Raw genomic sequence first — 18587 nt, 5'->3', positions numbered from 1 at the left:
TGGACGCGCGGCCGCCCCGCCCCACTGCCCGCTCCTGCTGGCCCTTCCGCCTCACTCCGCGGCGCCAGGGAGCAGGACGGGCATCGGGGCCATGCAAAGGACAGCGAGCAGAGAGCTGGCCTTGGTAAGAGGGAGCTGGGGAATCCTCAGACCCCACGTCCCTGGTGCATCCCCAGACTCAGAAACTCCGGATATCCACCTCTCGTTTTTTACCTCTTTCTGCCAAATTGATGTGCCCTGGAGTTCCCACTTGGGGATTCACACTTCCTGACCCCGCGACGCGGCTGGTTTGTGGGGTGGGGACCGGGGTCTGAGACTATCTCGGGAGGAAATGACAAAAAGATTCTTTGTGACATTGGACTATGGAATGTCCTCAAATGATACCCCATCCACTCAAGACCTAAGAGGAGGCTATCTGTGGCGCAGAGGGACCCACCTGGGATCCCAGCCAGAGTCTCAGTAGTCTACTCGGGAAAGAGGCCCAAACTTACAGGCCAGGGCAGAGGTGGGGGTCACTGCTCTGAGCCCGCCTCCACATCCAGGCGCCTCTGCAAGACTGGGGCGAGGAGACAGAGGACGGCGCCGTGTACAGCGTCTCCCTGCGGCGGCAGCGCAGCCAGCGCTCGACCCCAGAGGGGCCTGGAGACGACCAGGTGCGGAAGGGGCTGGAGGTGAGCAGTGAGGGCGGGCTCAGCCCGGGCTGCGGCGGAGAGGCAAAAGCTAAGAGCAGCGGGGCCAGGAGGAAGGGTGGAGCTTAGAGGCGACCAGGTGAGTGGAAAGGACCTGGGGGCGTTCAGGTGACTGGATATAAATTCAGGAAATAGGGGTGGGGCCAGATGATAGCACGTCCCGAGAGGTAAAATGACCGACAAGGTGCAAGAAATCTGAAAGGTCAGCAGCAAGATGGGGGGTGAGTGGGACCGAGGCTTGGCCAGTGAAGCGAGCTTGCAAGGCTGACTGAAGCCTAGGGTTGCCCGGTGAGGAGGGAACAGAAGGCAGGGCTTAAAGTGTGGGGTGTCTGTCCTACGGGATTAATGTAGGCTTTAGATGGGTGGACATCTATTTAGGGAGTCTCAGATTTACAAAAACGAACACAATCAGAAGCAAAAGAGGTGCCAGCGACAGGTGTGGTTGGAAACAAGGTGCTTGGGACACCCCTCATGTTATCCCATCCACCGCCCCCCCCCCGCAGGCTCCCACCCCGGTTGCTGACACCTTCCTCCAGTACCGCACCAGCAAGGTGCGGGCGCTGAGGGCCGCCCGACTAGAGCGGCTGGTGCATGAGTTGGTGTCCGGAGACCGTGAACAGGATCCTGGCTTCGTGCCTGCCTTCCTGGCCACACACCAGGCCTTTGTGCCCACAGCCCGAGTTCTGGGCTTTCTGCTGCCCCCGCCGCCGCCGCCGCTGCCACCACCACCTCCTGGGTCAGTCATTCTCAGGAGACTCTCAAGTCCCCAATTTCAGAACCCCTTCTGCGCCCCCTCCCCCGCCCCCAAATTTAGAAACCCAGAGCACAGGTCTTAAAAGCTCTATAGCTGCATTACCATCTGATAGAGGCTTTTCTTCCCAGGGTAGACAGCAAGAGGGCAGAGGCACAGGATCTGAGCTTCAGCAAGCATCTGAGGTTGGTTCCACCCCCACAGCCCCCACCCCCACCCCTGGCCCAAGGGAGCGTGGGGGAAGGGACCTCAAAGTCAGGACTGTCGGCTGCGTGGAAAGGCTGGGAAAGTCTAGGTCCTTGGACTCAGTTTTGACTCACACATCCTTCTCCATTCAGGGCTGTGGTTTCGGTACTCGGTTCTTGGCTGCGAGATCATCCTCAGGACTTCTGGGATCCCCCTGCCCATCAGAACCTGGGGAATGTCCTAATATTTTTGGGCTGGGCAGCCCCAGGAGGGGCAGAAGCCAGGGAAGCAGAGAAGCTTCTAGAAGAGTTCTTGGAAGAGGCTAAGGGAGAACAGGCAGAGGAGGAGCGGCGACTGGCTTGGGCTGGTAAGGGACATTTAGTGCTGGTGATTCTGAGATTGTGCTACCCCTCTCAAAATGACAGACCCAGAACACATTTTTTTAAAAAAATAACAAGAACAATTTTATTGTTGAGGGTCACCACATAAGGAACTTCATTAAAGTGTTGCAGCATTAGGAAGTTGAACACATTTTTTAAACTTATTTTAGTGCTCGGAAATAAACCCTTTTCGCATACCAGGCAAGCTCTTGTAGGTCTTGAGCCACATCTCCAGCCCTGGAAAAAGCTTCCTTTCCTTTCTTCCTTCCTTAATGTGTGTGTGGTGCATGTATGTGTTCATGAACATGGGTGCACATGCACGTATGTGCACACGAATGTGGAGACCAGAAGACAATGCTAGGTGTTTTCCTCTGCTGCCGTCTACTGTTATTGAACCTGGAGCTCACCCTTTTGGCTAAACTGACTTGCCCTTGAGCCCCAAAGTTTCTCCTGTGTTTGCCTATCCAGGACTGGGCTTTCACTACTGTGCCTTGTGGTTTGTGGGTGCTGGAGATCTGACTTCAACTCCTCACACTTGCATGAGCAAATATATTACCCACTGAGCCATTTCTCTAGCCTCATGGGAAAATACTTTTAAGCTAAATGAGCCTTATTTTCTTCACCTGATCATAAGTCTTTATCAAAAGATATTAGCATTTGCTTATTAGTATCCTCATGCACCCCAAGATCCTTCGTTCTCTGATTTGGGATGTCACTTAGTGGCTGAATGCTTGCCCAGCCAAGAGCAGCAACGTGGGTTCAAATCCCAGGCCTGCCGATTGGTTATTGTGTGACCTTGATTAGATCTCTCCCCCTCTCTGAGACGGGAATGGTAACAGTGATTACCTCATGGGATTTTCCATTTAGTATGTGTTGAGACCCTAGCCCTGGCCATTAATGATGGACTCGGTTTCCCAACCTTCTGGAAAGGACATCCAACACACACAGAAAATCAGTACACAGCAAGGGATGGCCAAGTGTCCTGGTATTTTGTTTAATTTGTATTCATTGCTACTGTGTGTCTGACACGTGTCTGGATCCCTACATGCCACAGAGTGCTTCACTTTTTACTATTATATGTGTTCCTTGTTCTTAATGGCTGGGCCATTTGACTAATCATATTATTAATATGTGTTGTTTTTATTTTACAAGACAGGGTCTCAGGTAGCCCAGGCTATCCTCCGGTAGCCCAGGCTATCCTCAGTATGTAGCCAAGGATAACCTTGAACTTCTGATATTCCTGCCTCTATCTCCCCAGTGCTGGGTGTTATTTTTGTTACTGTTGTAGTCTCTTTGCTTTTTTAATTTGTTTATAACTTTATGTGTTTGAGTGCTTTTCCTGCATTAAATGCACCGTGTGCCTGCAGCGCCAGCCAGCGTAAGTCAAAAGATCTCTGCTCCCCTGGAACTGGAGTTCCAGGCAGTTGTGGCCATAGTTTTGTTTTACTTTTTGAGACAGGGTCTTGCTATATACCCCGCGCTGTGCGCTAAGTAGCAGAGGGCGACCTTGGACAGATGTGTGGTTTACACAGAGCAAGGGACTGAACTCAGGGCCCCTTCTGTGTGAGGCAGCACCAGTTCCTTCCCTGGAGTGTTGGATTACGTGTGTGCCACCAGCCTAGTATTGGTGTTTGTCTCCTGGTTTTGGTGCTTGTTTTTTTGTTGTTGTTGTTTGTTTGTTTATCAAAATAGAGTTTCTCTGTGTAGCCCTAGCTGTCCTGGAACTCAATCTGGAACTCAACCAGGCTGGCCTCGAACTCAGCATACACTTGCCTCTGCCTCCCAAGTGCTAGAATTAAAGGTGTGCACCACCACCACCCAGATGTTTCCTTTTTTGTTTGTTTTGTTTTTTAGTCTTTATTTATTTATTCGTGTATTTCTGTTGCCAGGAACTGGAACCTACCTCTATACAATCGAGGCAGTTTTCCCACGGGATCTAACCTTTTAGGTATCTACCGGGGCGGTGGAGTGGGTGCCACACATCAATTGACACCTTATTGTGAGCACTAAGGTACCAGCAAACACTACAGAAAAACTGGTGCTCTGGAAGCCAGCCTGGTCTACACAGTGACCTCCAGGCCACCCAGAGCTATATGGTGAGACCCTGTCTGGAAACAAAGGAAGCTAAGGATGAAGAAAAGATTACAAATCTCACTCAGGTCTTGAAATGTCATTTCTGGGGCAGGTGAGAGGGCTCAACAGATAAGGGGGCTTGCAGACAGTCCTGATAGTCTGAGTTTGGTCTCTGAGACTTACGTAATAGGAGCGAACAGGTTCCTGAAATTTGCATTGTGCACAATAGATGCGTGTAGTTTTTATTCATTTGTTCATTATTTATTTACATTTTATCCATTTTTTGGCAGTGGTGAGAGTGGCCCACATGTGCCAATAAGCCATCTCAAATGAACCTACATGAAATTTTGAGTTTTGTTTTGGGTTTTTTGAGACAGTATCTCATCTCACTGTGTAGCCCAGGCTGGCCTGGAACTTGCTATGTAGCCCAAGCTGGTCTTGAACTCCTAGAGAGCCTCCTGCCTTTGCTTCCTGAGTGCTGGGATTAAAGGCACCAAACCCGAAAAAGAAATTTCACTTCTCTTGAGAATGCCTGTCCCGTCCATCTGATGCCTGAGGCTGCCTTGTTTTTCTGCACACTTTGTAGTTGATTCCTGGCTTCCCTGCATCCCATGAGTGCAGTAGCGAAGGATGCTATTGGCTTTGTCTCCACCAGCAGGACAATTAGGATTATCTAACGAAATAATTTTACTCTGCTTATACAGAATCATCGTCTCATCCGTGTTTGAGCTCATCTGATTCTGTGTCCCTAATCCTCATCCTTTAATCCCTCAAACCCTGAGCTCAAGTGGCCACTTCCAGCTCTCAGCCACTTGCAGCTCTCGAGGGAAGCAACTACTTACCCATGCCTACTGGTGGTGTTTTCTTCTCTGCTTAATTGATCACCGAGAGATTTCCTTTCCTACCATCAAGTTTTAAATCTTTTGTTACATTTATTTTCCTTATTCTGCGGTGGTGGACTGAGTGAGTGTGGGAGTCGGTTCTCTCCCTCCGCCATGTCGGCCATCAGGAGGGACCCCTATGTGTGTGAGTGGCTAGGGACTGACCTAGGGCCTCACCCCTGTTCTTCCACTGAGCCACAAACATTTGGGGCTTGGCTTTCTGGGGGTTTTCTTTTGTTTTATTGGGTATAACTGAACCCACTATGAAGATTCCGATGACCTCAGGTTTTCAATCTTGCTCCTCTGGGGTAACAGGTGCTCACCACCACATTTAGATAGAATTAGAGGCTATATTTTTATTTTAATTTTTAAGATTTAATTTTAAATATACATGTGGGGGGGGGGGATGACACACAAGTGCAGGTGCCTGTGGAGGCCGGAGACTTTGAATTTCTTGGAGCTGGAGTTAGAAGCAGTTGTGAGCTGTCTGACATGGCGCTTGGAATTAACCTCCAGTCTTCTGGAGAAATACTATCCACTCTTAATCTCTGAGCCATCTCCCAGCCCCTGTTTTTATTTTTTAACATTTATTCATTTATTTTCATGTACGGGACATATCATGTCACAGTGTATGTGTGTACGTGCACGCATGCTTGTGTGTGTGTGTGTGTGTAGGTCAGAAGACAGCTTTTGGGAGTTGGTACTCTCCTTCCATTAATGGCATCCGCTTCGGGTCTTTGGCTTTGGCAGCAATCTCCTTTAACCACCGAGCCATCTCAGCAATGCCACACCGCTACCACCCCACCTTGAGACGGAGTCTCACTCTGTAGCCCAAGCTAGCCTGAAACCATAGCTGAGGTCGGCTTAAAACTCCTGGCAATCCTCTTGCCAAATGCCCTCCCACCAATGTCATCAATCAGAGGCAAGGAAAACTGAAGAACGCAGTGATGTGTGGTGGCATATTCTTGTGATCCCAGCTGTGGCAGGAGGACCAGCCTGAGGGTGTAGAAAGCCTCCTCCTAAAAACAAAGCTAACAACAAAACCACTTGGGGTGGGCTGCAGAGATGGCTCCACCAGGTAACAGCACTTGCTGCCAGAGCTGGCCCCTTGAGTTAGATTTTTGGAACTTCAGGGTGGAAGGAGAGAACCAACTCCCATTGTCCTCGACCTCTGAACATAAACCGTGGCACTTGCGGACCCAAAAACACACATAAAATTAATTACGTAAATAAAAAGCAAAACAGTCAGGGTGTTCACAAGTGAGGAGGTGAGACACAGAGGCACTTGCCTAAGGTCCCACAGGCAATCTAGACTCCTGCTGAGATTAAAGGCATGCACCACCACCGTCTGGCCTTTACTTAATGTATAGCTCCGTGTGTGTGTGTGTGTGTGTGTGTGTGTGTGTGTGTGTGTGTGCTGTGTTTTGCCTTCATGTTTGTCAGTGCATCACATGTGTGCACGATGTCCACAGAGGCATCATGTAGATCCTGTAGGTCCCCTGAGACTGGAGGTACATAGAGGTACAGAGTTGTTAGCTACCATTTGGGTGCTGGGACTCCAACCTCTGTCCTCTGGAGGAACAGAAAGTGCTCCTAACTGCTGAGTTATCCTCTCAGCCCAAACATGAGTTTTAAACATTGTATCTATTCCCTAGGCCCTTCCAGGGCTGCCCAGTCTCCCAGATCAGAATTCTCCGAGGACTTCGAGGAAGACGAAGACCCCAGTTCTGAAGGCCCCGAGCTCCTGGACTTCAGAGTGGATGAGGTGGCGGAGCAGCTGACCCTTATGGACGTGGTGGGAACCCCAGCCAGCGTCAGGGTGGGAGGGTGGGTGAGGCCTGTACTGATGAGCACCCACCCATCTTACCCTCTTCTCCCCTACACAGGAGCTCTTCTTGCGCGTGCGTACCTGTGAATGTCTGGGTTCCATGTGGTCTCAGCGTGACCGGCCGGGGGCTGCAGGCATTTCTCCCACAGTGCGTGCCACCGTGGCCCAGTTCAATGCAGTTACGGGCTGCGTGCTGGGCTCGGTGCTCGCAGCGCCTGGCCTGGCAGCCTCGCAGAGGGCACAGCGCATCGAAAAGTGGATCCGCATCGCGCAGGTCTGCATCAGGATGGTACTGGGGCGGGGCCCAGCAGCCGACCTAGGGTGCGGCCAGAAACCAGCTTGCTGAAACTGAGGATTAGAGACTGGAAGTGGATGTGTTGAAACAATAGGATTGCAGTGGGAAATGGAAAAAGGGGGGGGGGAACAGATCAGGTGTATGGGGTGTCTAGAGGAGTGGGGAGGGGAAAAGATGATCCTGGAGGACTTGGGAAAGGATCTTGGATCCAGAGGAGAGGCTGTGGGCACGTGTAAGAACTGAGGAACTACAGAGAAGTAAAGCGTAGGGGTAGATGGGGGAACCAGGCTCAGCCAGGAGGGGTTAAGAGCTGAGCGAGGGGCTCGTTGGAGAAAGGGAGCATGTCGGTTTACCTGCTTAGCCACTCTACAGGTGAGGCCTGGGGTCTGACCTGGTATCAGAAAAGCCCAACCTCAAGTCCCGTGTAGTGGCATGTGCCTGTAGTCCCAGCATTGGGGAGGTGGAGGCAGAAAGATCAGCCTTGGCTCTGGATCCAGAAGTTGTCTTTAAAAACAAAACAAAGGCAGCACGACACAGCTACCGAAGAAGCTGTGCCTGGGAGACGGAAGTGGAGTGTGGCTGCTGACCAAGCCGCCCCCTTACTCCCAGCGCTGCAGGGAACTTGGCAATTTCTCTTCATTGAGAGCTATCCTGTCGGCCCTGCAGTCTAACCCCATCTACAGGCTCAAGCGCAGCTGGGGATCTGTGAGCCGGTGAGTTGGGTGCCCCATGCAGTAACCGTGCCCTGGCTCTGACTGTTCCCTCTGCTGACCTGAGCGCACCTCTCACCCCCGCAGGGAACCACTGTCCACCTTCAAGAAACTGTCGCAGATATTTTCTGATGAGAATAATCATCTCAGCTGCCGAGCAATTCTTTCCCAGGTATTGGGTACCCCCAAATCAAGAAAGTGTGGTGGCCCGTGCTTGGAAGGCTGAGGCAGGAGGAACACTGTGAGTTTGAGGCCAGCCTGGTCTACAGAACGAGTTCCAGGGCAGGCTCCAAAGCTACACAGAGAAACCCTGTCTTGAAAAGCAAGCAAACAACAAAAACAACAAAAATATTCCAAGTATGAAGATGGGGAGATGTCTCAGTCTGTGAAGTGCCTTCCGCACAGGCATGAGTCTCTGAGCACAGAAGCCAGCAGCCACACAAAAGCAGAGTGGGAGACCTCTGTAATCCCAGCAGTGAGGAGGAGGACAGGGTGTTCAAGGACAGTTTCAGCTACAAAGTCCAAGGCTATCCTGAACTCCAAAAAACCTTGCCTCAAGCCGGGCGATGGTGGCGCATGTCTTTAATCCCAGCACTCGGGAGGCAGAGGCAGGCGGATCTCTGTGAGTTCGAGACCAGCCTGGTCTACAAGAGCTAGTTCCAGGACAGGCTCCAAAGCCACAGAGAAACCCTGTCTCAAAAAACCAAAACCAAAACCAAAACAAACAAACAAACAAAACAACAACAACAACAAAAAAAACCTTGCCTCAAAACAAAACAAAAAGTAAACAAATTTTTTTAAAAAGCAGGGCCCAGTGACTCTCAGCACTTGGAAGACTGAGATAGCCTGGTCTTCAGAGTGAGTTCCAGGACAGCCAGGGCTAAGGGGACTTGGAGCCATTCTCAGGGAAGCATCGTGTCCCCAAAACATCCTTCCTTCAAGGATTTGCTGCAAAGCCAACTCTAGCTTCTGTCTCCAGCTTGCTTTCTCCCTGCTTCACAGGCAACACCAGCCTTCTTTATTCATTCTGCAAAATGCAAGGAAGTCAGAGGAAACGATTTCCCAAGGGGCCTAGGGAGGAGGAACCATGTTCTAGGAATTCACCTTGATAAGAGTTTTTCAAATGTGGGCCAGCAAGGGTAAAGTTCTGATTAGAATCGAGTGCTCACCCTCGGTGTGAATTCCATATAGATGAGCATGGAGCCTGATTCCTGGGTCTGGAACATCCAATACCCCTCAAGATAGGTGTGTGCTGTGCCCACTCCCCTCCTTCAGGTCTCTTCTAAAGACCTCCACCTTCAAAAGTACCTCCCCCAGGCCGGGCGGTGGTGGCGCACGCCTTTAATCCCAGCACTCGGGAGGCAGAAGCAGGCGGATCTCTGTGAGTTCGAGACCAGCGCTGGTCTACAAGAGCTAGTTCCAGGACAGGCTCCAAAACCACAGAGAAACCCTGTCTCGAAAAACCACAAAAAAAAAAAAAAGTACCTCCCCCACCTCCACACTCCCCTCCCCACCTTCTCCACACTCCCCTCCCCACCACCTCCACACTCCCCTCCCCATCTCTACATTCCCCTCCCCACCACCTCCACACTCCCCTCCCCATCTCCACACTCCCCTCCCCATCTCTACACTCCCCTCCCCACCACCTCCACACTTCCATCCCCATCTCCACACTCCCCTCCCCATCTCTACACTCCCCTCCCCACCACCTCCACACTTCCATCCCCATCTCCACACTCCCCTCCCAACCTCATGGCCCTTACCCACCTGATGGCCCTTGTTTCTGCCTTCCTTCTTATGAGTTATCTTGGCTGTCCCAGCCATTTTGTCTCACTTGGTCACCCCTGACTAATTATTACCCCAAACAGTGCATGACAACACAGTAAATATTCAGTAAATACCATGAGGGGCTGAAGCTGGATTCGGTTGGTAGAGGCTTGCATAACACGATGAAACCCAGGGTTCCCTCTCTCGCACTGTATAAAATGGGTGAGGTTGTATGCACCTGAGACCCCAGCACTCAGGAGGCAGAGGCAGAAAGTGCAGGAGTTCAAGGCCACTCTATGCCACAAAGACCCTGTCTCCAACAAACAAAACTAAAGCAAAACAAAAAGTGAAGAGAAAGGAAAAAGAAAAGAAAAATACCTTGTTAATGTATGGGCAAGGCAGGTAGCACACCCCTGTAAGCATAGAACTCAGGAATGAGACAGGAAGATCTCAAGTTTGTGGCCAGCCTGGGCTACAGTGAAACCTTATCTCAAAACAAACAAACAAACATCAGGGGAACCAGAGAGGTGGTCAGTGGTCAAGAGCTCTTGAACTCTTTGAGAGGATCTGAGTTTGGATCCAGTGTTTCATCCACACAGCTCACAGTCACTTCCCTCTCAGCTCCAGGGGATCTGATGCCCTCCTCTGGCCTTCTGAGGCACTGCACACACATCTACACATACCCATACTCATATACACACAAAACAGACAGCCAAACAAAGTTTAAAAACCTTCCCAGTGAAGGTGTATTTCAAATGAGGAGGACTCAAGAGGCAAAAATCAAAGCTACTGTGTGCCAGGCATTGTCCTGACCCTCTGGGAACCAAACACATACTTGTTCCTGTAGGAGACGCCAGCCCAAAGGAGGACAGAACAGACCTTCTTGCTCTCTGTCTGAATAATGCCCAGAAGTGAGTCCAGGGTCCTTCTAGAGGTTCCCCAGTCAGCCTGTTCTAAGTAAACCAGGAACAAACGTTTTCTTCCCATCCACCCTGGGGACACAGAACTTGCTTTAGAACTCCCTTAGTTCAGGCTTTCTCTATCCCCAGGGTAATCTACACCCTGTTTGGCGCTAACAACTCATTTGTGATGTTCTTTTGTTTTTAGACAGGGTCTCCTGTAGGATAAGGATGTCCTGAGCACCTGATCTTCCTGTCTCTATCTTGAGTGCTGGGCTGACAGGAGAAGGCTGCCACAGTCAGGCTGTGTACTACTTGGGATGGAACCCAGCAGTTCCAACTAAGCTACAGCCCCAGGCCACAAAAGTCAGCCCAGTGCTGACTGGGTGGGTCCTTTCCCCGCTGAGCCATCTCACCACCCCCCAGCTAGTGGTCTGTGAAGGCAGCATGGGTATATGTGCCAGTCTCAGAGTGGTCTCTGTGAGAAGTGTCAAAGTGAGCCTCAGATTCCTTTAGTCTCTTCCTTCCCAGGAGGAGACCACTGAGGGACCCCATGATGACGACTGCCTCCCAGGAAGTCTGCCGTCAGTAAGTGATAGGGTTCAGGATGGAGATGGGGGTGACAAAGGGGACTCTCAGAGAGAGGGGCCTGGGGTCAGTGATGCCACTGAGTAACTGAAGTTTTGGGGTTGCAGAAACTGTCCCCAGGTCCTGTCCCCTACCTTGGCACCTTTCTCACAGACTTGATTATGCTGGACACAGCCTTACCGGATATGTTGAAGGTTTGACCCCTTACCCTTGACTCCTGACCCCTGCTCTATTACCCCCAACGCATCACCTTTGATCCTGCCTTGTACTCATCTCCCCCATTCACATACTATGGTGGCTCACACCATCCTAGCTTTTGATCTTGACTTTTGACCCTTGACCCTGGATGCTGTAGCTCAAGCCTGTTTTGCCCCCTCAGGGAAATCTCATCAACTTTGAGAAGAGGAGGAAGGTGAGTAGGTGGGTACTTGGGTGGGTGGGATGCCCCAGGGTGGGGAAGCAGGGTGGGGCAGGGTCTCAGTAGACACCCCCTTAGGAATGGGAGATCCTGGCCCGAATCCAGCAGCTACAGCATCGCTGCCAACTCTACAGCCTGAGTCCCCACCCACCAATCCTGGCTGCCCTTCGAGCCCAGCGCCAGCTCAGTGAGGAACAGAGGTAACCAACCCACCAAGTCTAGTTCACATACAATCCACATTTCCTCCCCTTCCAGAAGCTTCTCAGACCATTCTGAGGACAGCCCCACCCTGTACCCTTTATTCCCTTGGTCTGAAGGTCACTACCCACCTCCAACCTAAAATTTGAGCCCATTCTATACCCTGATTTTGCCTTTCATGTCCATTAGTCAATCAACTTGAACGCCCCACCTGTGTCCCCGTAGACTTCTGATCCTGTCATCCAGATCTGTGGCCCTGACCATCAGCTCCGCAGTGACGCTGGCTTTAGTGTCCATCTGGCCCCCCGACTCAAGAGCCCTATTGCTTCCTTTCATTCCATTCAACACATGCCATACACTATTGGTCCCCTAAATTATCTGACCCTGAATTTAATGTTGGCCCAATTGACTCTTCAGTTCACACTGCGGTTTCTGTTTTGTTTTGTGTTTGTAGTGTTAATGCCTCATACATGCTAAGTCTGTGCTCTACCCCTTAACCATGGCCTCAGCCCCTCGCTGGGGACTCTAGGCAGGGGTTCTACCCCTCAGCCATGGCCCCAACCTCTCACTAAAGGATTCTAGGCAGGGTATCTACCCCTAAGCCACGGCCCCAGCCCCTCACTGGGGACTCGAGGCAGGGGCTCTACCCCTAAGCCATGGCCCCAACCTCTCACTAAGGGATTCTCTGCAAGCACTCTATGTGTGAGCAACACCCCTAGCTAATCTCACCCTGTAAGTGCTGTGCACCCCACTAACCAAAGAGTTCACCCCATCTATAATGCACCCTGGTACCCCAGTGAATCCTGTTTCCATCCTAATCTGACACCTCACCCCTTCTCTCCCCACTCTGTACTTGATTGACAACTCACACTAACTCCTACCTCTTGATTCTTCCTCTGCTTCCTGTTCCCTCGCCGCTCACATGCTGAACCTCTCCAGCTACCGGGTCTCCCGTGTCATTGAGCCACCAGCTGCCTCCTGTCCCAGCTCCCCACGTATCCGGCGGCGAATCAGCCTCACAAAGCGGCTCAGTGCGTGAGTGTCAGGATGTGTGCAGTGGAAGCCGTGTGGGCAGAGACGGGGGAGGGGGTGGACAGGGGCGTCCAGTTTCAGAGCTAAACCATCCCTTCTCCTCACCCTAGGAAGCTGTCCCGGGAGAAGAACTCTTCCCCTAGTGAGAGTCCCGGGGACCCGTCCTCACCAGCCTCCAGGTGAGTAGGCAGGCCAAAAGGGACAGGCGACATCAGGACCAAAAGTCCGGCCAGCCCTCCCACCTTGAATTCCGTGTTTTTACCAGTGTGTCTCCAGGGTCTCCCCCATCCAGTCCCAGAAACCGAGAGCCTCCTCCTGGTAGTCCGCCAGCCTCCCCAGGACCCCAGAGCTCCAGCAACAAGGTACCACGATAATCTGTGGTTGTGTTGAGGACTGGGGCACAGGGTTCAGTATCTGTGTGTGCACATGCGTGTGTGTGAGTCTGGTGTGTGTATGCAGCACTGCAGGTGTGTGTCGCAGAGACTGGCTGTTCTCTGCTGCCTTCTCTGGGAGACTGCACCTCCATGGCCATATGAGTCATGACCTACCATCTGGCTCCTCCTGTCTGATTGGATTTCCACCAATCTGTAGGGCACACCAGGTATAATCCCCATACTTTTTTTTCCTAACAAACAATACTCAAGTGTGGTGGTGGTGCAGGCCTGTAATCCCAGCACTTGGGAGATGGAGGCAAGAGGACCAGAGTTCAAAGCTGTTCTTGGCTACATAATGAGCCTGGGTTCCATGATATCATGTCTCAACAACAATGACAAAAACAAATCAAAAACCAAAACAAAACACAAAGTACTGGGATTGGACCTAAAACCTTTCAAGTGCTCTACTATGGAGCCGTGTTCCCAGCCCCTTGCGGGAGATTCTTTCTAGACAGGGGCTCAACCGCTGAGCCATATCCCAGCTCCTCAGTGGCAGACTCTAAGTCAGTGACGAATTGCTATGCTCCCAACACTTTTATTACTTTTTGTCTTGAGACGGGTCTTATTAGGTTGCCGAAGCTAGCCTTGAACTTGCGATCCTCATACCTCAAACTTTCCAGCAGCTGAGATAATAGTTCTGTGCCACCAGCTCTAGCTGTCACTCACTTCTACAAGGATATACAAGCCTAAAAGTCTGCATACCTGACAGGGAAATGGCCCAAATATCCACAGAGCTATGCCCGAGGTTGCTCACTGATGGTGTGTTGTGGCTTTTCAACTATACAATGTACACTATGTGCTGTCTACTCTGGAGCCTGCTGTGAACTTGGCTTTGTGTGTCTATGGGTCATGTGTCCATCTGTTTCTATAACAGGGAACTGGAGTCTGTGTGTGAGGGATGACATATGCTCGGTCTTGTGGGTGTACCCTAACTGTGTGGTCCTCAGTCTCTCATGTAGCAGGAAAGGGGTGTGAGGACTCTGGGGGAGTCGTGTGTGTTCATCAGCTGAGTGACTATAATGGGGAAAGAGCTGCATGGTGTTCATCACGCAGATGAGCAAGGCCACAACCTCTCCAACCCCACACTGCCTACAGCCATCTCTGAACACGGAATCCTCCACAACCTTGACCCTGAGCAACCCTCGAATTCCTCTCCTTGGGCAGCAGACCTCAGAGGCCCGTGTCATTCGAGTCAGCATCGACAATAACCATGGGAACTTGTATCGGAGCATCTTGGTAAGGGATGAGGAGGGGACAGCCTTGTCCTTAGTTCTGGGACCCTGTCCCCTTATCACCTGCCCCTCTTGTATGAGTTTTAATTACATATATGTGTATATCTATAGTATATGTATGTATATATATATGTATATATAGTATGTATACATATATATGTATGTGTGTGTATATATATATATATACATAGTGTGTGTGTGTAGGTCAGATGACAACTTGCAGGAATTGGTTCTCTCCTTCTACCATGCAGGTGTCAGGGACTGAACTCAGGTTGTCTCTTGGAGTAGTCTTTTCCTGCTGAACCGTCTCGCTGGTCTTTTCCTGTCTTTCTTTTACAGCTCACTTGTCAGGACAAAGCCCCCAGCGTGGTGCAAAGAGCCCTGGAGAAGCACAATGTGCCTCAGTCCTGGGCCCGTGACTACCAGCTCTTCCAGGTCCTACCTGGAGACAGAGGTAAGAAGGGACATTTTGCATTGAGCTGGACTTGGAACCAGTGCTGTCACTGCTGTGACAAAACCCCAGACAGCAACTGAAGAGAGGAAGGGTTTATCTTGGCTCACAGTTGCAGAGCTACAGTCCATTACGGTGGGGCGAGCACGAAGAAGCTCCAGGCTGCTGATCACTCCACACAATGCTACCAAATGTGGACCAAGTATACAAATACCCAAGACCATGAGGAATATCCCAGTTCCAACCACCACCACCAGCACCCACAATCACAGGTTGTTCAAGGGTTGAGTGTGAACGCCCTTAGCTTAACCGGCTGGAGAGGAAGAGTGGTGGCAGTCATCTGAGTTCATTGTCACCGTAAACCCAGCTTGGCTGGGAAGGGGTGTGGGAGAAGTCATTGGGGTGATAGGAAGTTGCCCAAGGAGCGCCCAGACTTTGCAGGCCACCCATCGTGGTCCCCATTTCCACGCAGAGCTCCTGATTCCGGACAGTGCCAACGTCTTCTATGCAATGAGCCCAACCGCCCCTGGCGACTTCTTGTTGCGTCGGAAAGAGGGGACAAGGCATACACCTTCAGCTTCCCCAACCTGAAGCAGCACTCACCACGGACAGCTTGGTACCTGGCTTCTACCACCATTAAAGTAGGGGTCCATTTCCTGAAGAGCTTCCGTCCCCCAATGGAAGCCATCTTATTCCATATCCTGGGGATTCCCCAGCCTTAGCCCATCAGACACCATCTCTCTGACTTCCTGAGCACTTGGCCATTACTCCAGAAACATGGATGTGTGAGAAAAGTGTAGAACTCAGAAAAATCAAGAGCTTAAAGAGCTGGGAGCTTAGCTTAGTGGCAGGGCACTTGCCCAGCATGCCCTAGACCCTGGATGTTTTCAGCACTACCCAAAATAAAAGTCCTATACAGTGTAGTTAAGTTAGATCCTAACACGTGGCACCAGGGGTCTGAGAGCCAGCACTGAGTATATCCAGCATGTTGCCACATGCCCATAATCCCAGTGCTCAGGAGCTGCAGGTAGGAGAATCAGGAGTTTGTCATCCTCAGCTACATAGTGAACTGAAGGCAAACCTGGGCTACATCATAAAACTTCATTTAAAAAAAACAAAACTAAGAAAAGGTTGAAAAAATCCTCACGAGAGTTCAGGGTTTTCTCCCCCCCCCCCCCCGGCTTTCAGAAGGAGCGACCCTGCCTCTCCATCACATGAGTGGAGATGTGGGAGGAGGGAGGAGTTTGTCATCACTTGCAAATACAGGCAGCGAGAAACTGGGCATGGCGGTGAATGGCCCTAGCACTGTGGAGGCAGGAGGATCTCAAGTCCAAGGTCATTTTCAGCTGTAGTGGGAGTTCCAGACCAGCCTGTGACATTATTCCCTATCTCAAATAAGCAAAGAGAGACAGTGTGGATGAAGTGAGCTCGGAGGTAACCTCAAAACAGCAGCAGCACACTGGCTTCCGAGATTCTGCTGTAAACTAGACCTCAACAGGAAGGGGCTCTAGGTCTCACCGAGTTCTTCCATTTTTAAGGGGTCTGTAAAATGCCTTAGTGAGGTAACCTCAATTCAGATCCCCAGCACCCACATAAACAGCAGGGCATGGTGGGGTATGTGTGTAATCCCAGTCTAGGAGTGGAGAGAGACAGGTCCCAGGGGTTTGCTAGCCATCATTCACGTGAGACCCTGTCTCAATAATGTTGAGGACCATCAAGATGACTCAGTGGGTAAAGGTGCTTGTGAGGCAAGTCCGGCGTCCTGAGTTCAATCCCAGGATCTATGTAAAGATGGAAGGAGAGAACGGACTCCACAAAGGGGTCTTCTGACCTGTGTGTGTGCACCAAGATATGTGCTCTCAGCACACATTCCAAGACAGGGTTTCTGTGTGTAACAGCCCTGGCTGTCCTAGAGATCGCTCTGTAGACCAGGTTTGCCTCAAACTCACTGAGATCCGCCTGCTTATGCCTCCTGAGTGCTGGGATTACAGGCGTGCGCCACCACCGCCCGGCCCGAGAGTAATATTTTTAAATATTTTTAAAGTAAGGTAAAGAATGATAGATATCTGATACCAACCTCTGGCCTCCAATGGGAGTGTGCATGAGTGAGCACACACACGCATAATACACACCCATAAATCCTAGTGAAATAGGCACTTGCCAAAAAGAAATTGATATCTGCTGTATTGAAAAGTCCAATAATGGCGAGGCAGTAGTGGTAGCATTCAGGAGGCAGAGGCAGGAGCATCTCTGAGTTTGAGATCAGGTCAGCCTGGTCTACAGAGAAAATTCCAGGACAGCCAGAATACACAGAGAAACACTGCCTTGAAAAAAAACAATGAAAGAGAGAGAGAGCAAGAAAAGAGAAAAGTCTAATACGGGGCTGGAGAAATCGCTCAGTGGTTAAGAGCACTTCTTCTTGCTAAGGATCTGGCTTCTATTCCCAGCACCCTCAAGGAGGCTCACCACTCCCTCAGCACTTGGCACTCACATAGAGGCGACTCTGATTTGCTCTGAGAATAAGATTGTCTGTTCTCCCTCAAATTCACTCACCTCGTATGGAACTAAAGCCAGTGATCTTCAGCTACTCAAAGTAAAAGCCACAGATGTACTTGCCGCTCTAGCATACAGAAAGCCAAAAGTGAAGGAAGATGGGCTTAAGGGCAACCCAAGTTACATAAGAGACCCTGTGTCAAAGCAATATGAACACTTTTCCTGTGTTAGGGCTCAAACCCTGGGCCTTGTACATGGTGGGCAATTGCTCTGCCACTGATCTACAACAAAAGCTGTTTTATCTGACTCCTATAGCAAATATGGTCACGTGATTAATTCTTGGCCAATGAGAGATACAATGAAGGGAAGTTGGCCAATTCCGAGGGCTACTCTTAAATGGGAGGGGTGAGTCTTCCCCTTCCACATTTCCTGCTTTCTGCTGGTTAGATTGAAGACATGAGATAACTGGTCTGGTTGAGTAGTCACATCCTCTGAGTAACTGAGCAACAAGTGGGAAGGCACCTGGGCCCTTGGGGTTGGACAACTGCTGTGTGAATTGCTGTCACTTGGAGAGTAATGTCAGAAATAAATTGCTATCTCCTTCTGCTATCCATGGTTTTGTCATAGCAGCCAAAAGAACATTTTTATGCTAGAGGTTGGTGGAACACTCCTTTAGTCCCAGCACTAAGACAGAGGCAGGTGAATTTCTGAGCTTGAGACCAGCCTGGTCTACAGAGAGGGTTCCAGAACAGTCAGGACTGTTACATAGAGAGACCCTGTCTCTAAAACAAACCAAACAAAGATAAACAACAAAAAAGAACATCCTTGGGTGTCTCGCTTAGTTGTTTGTTTCTATCGTTATATTGAGTGTGTTCTGTATACATGTGTTCACAGGCAAGCACTACACAGGCCAGAGGGAGACTTAAAACATCTGAGTTGTGCATGCTCCATCCTATTTTTTTGTGACAGGATCTCTCACTGAACCTGGTGCTCACCTCTTCAGCTAGACTTCATCCACATCTTGCTGCAGTGAGATTCATGTAGAAACTCCTCATCCTGCCTTTTACATGGGTCTTGGGGATCGAACTTTACCTACCGAGCCGTCTCCTCAGCTACCGTTTTTCTGTTTGTTTGGTTTTGTTGTTGTTTGTTTTAGTCAAAAATCTCCTTAAGACCATTTGTATCAGACTGGAGAGATGGCTCAGCGGTTAAGAGCACTAGCTGCTCTTCCAAAGGTCCTGAGTTCAGTTGCTGGCAACCACATGGTGGCTCACAACCATCT

At 50.5% G+C, this 18587-nt stretch overlaps 1 protein-coding gene across 2 annotated transcripts; it reads left to right on the top strand.

The window, feature by feature from the left end:
* The first annotated feature begins 74 nt into the window (after positions 1-74).
* Positions 75-18033, top strand: Rgl3 (ral guanine nucleotide dissociation stimulator like 3). Of its 2 annotated transcripts, none has more exons than XM_041656724.1 (19): positions 75-124; positions 543-653; positions 1193-1425; positions 1572-1625; positions 1779-1993; positions 6616-6755; positions 6847-7062; positions 7693-7796; positions 7881-7965; positions 10991-11047; positions 11155-11241; positions 11427-11459; positions 11544-11665; positions 12603-12698; positions 12806-12874; positions 12961-13057; positions 14225-14365; positions 14701-14815; positions 15285-18033. In XM_041656724.1, exons 1-19 carry the CDS (start codon positions 92-94, stop codon positions 15401-15403), a joined length of 2127 nt encoding a protein of 708 aa, XP_041512658.1. In that variant the 5' UTR covers positions 75-91; the 3' UTR covers positions 15404-18033. The 2 variants fall into 2 exon arrangements, with proteins under 2 accessions (XP_041512658.1, XP_041512657.1); XM_041656723.1 differs by having other exon boundaries at positions 543-671.
* The last annotated feature ends 554 nt before the right edge of the window (positions 18034-18587 follow it).

This window comes from Microtus oregoni, unplaced genomic scaffold (genome assembly GCF_018167655.1).
Source record: "Microtus oregoni isolate MIOR12 unplaced genomic scaffold, Mior012 000008F_ref0000371, whole genome shotgun sequence".
NCBI lineage: Eukaryota > Metazoa > Chordata > Mammalia > Rodentia > Cricetidae > Microtus > Microtus oregoni.
This window is presented reverse-complemented; position numbering and strand designations above follow the sequence as displayed.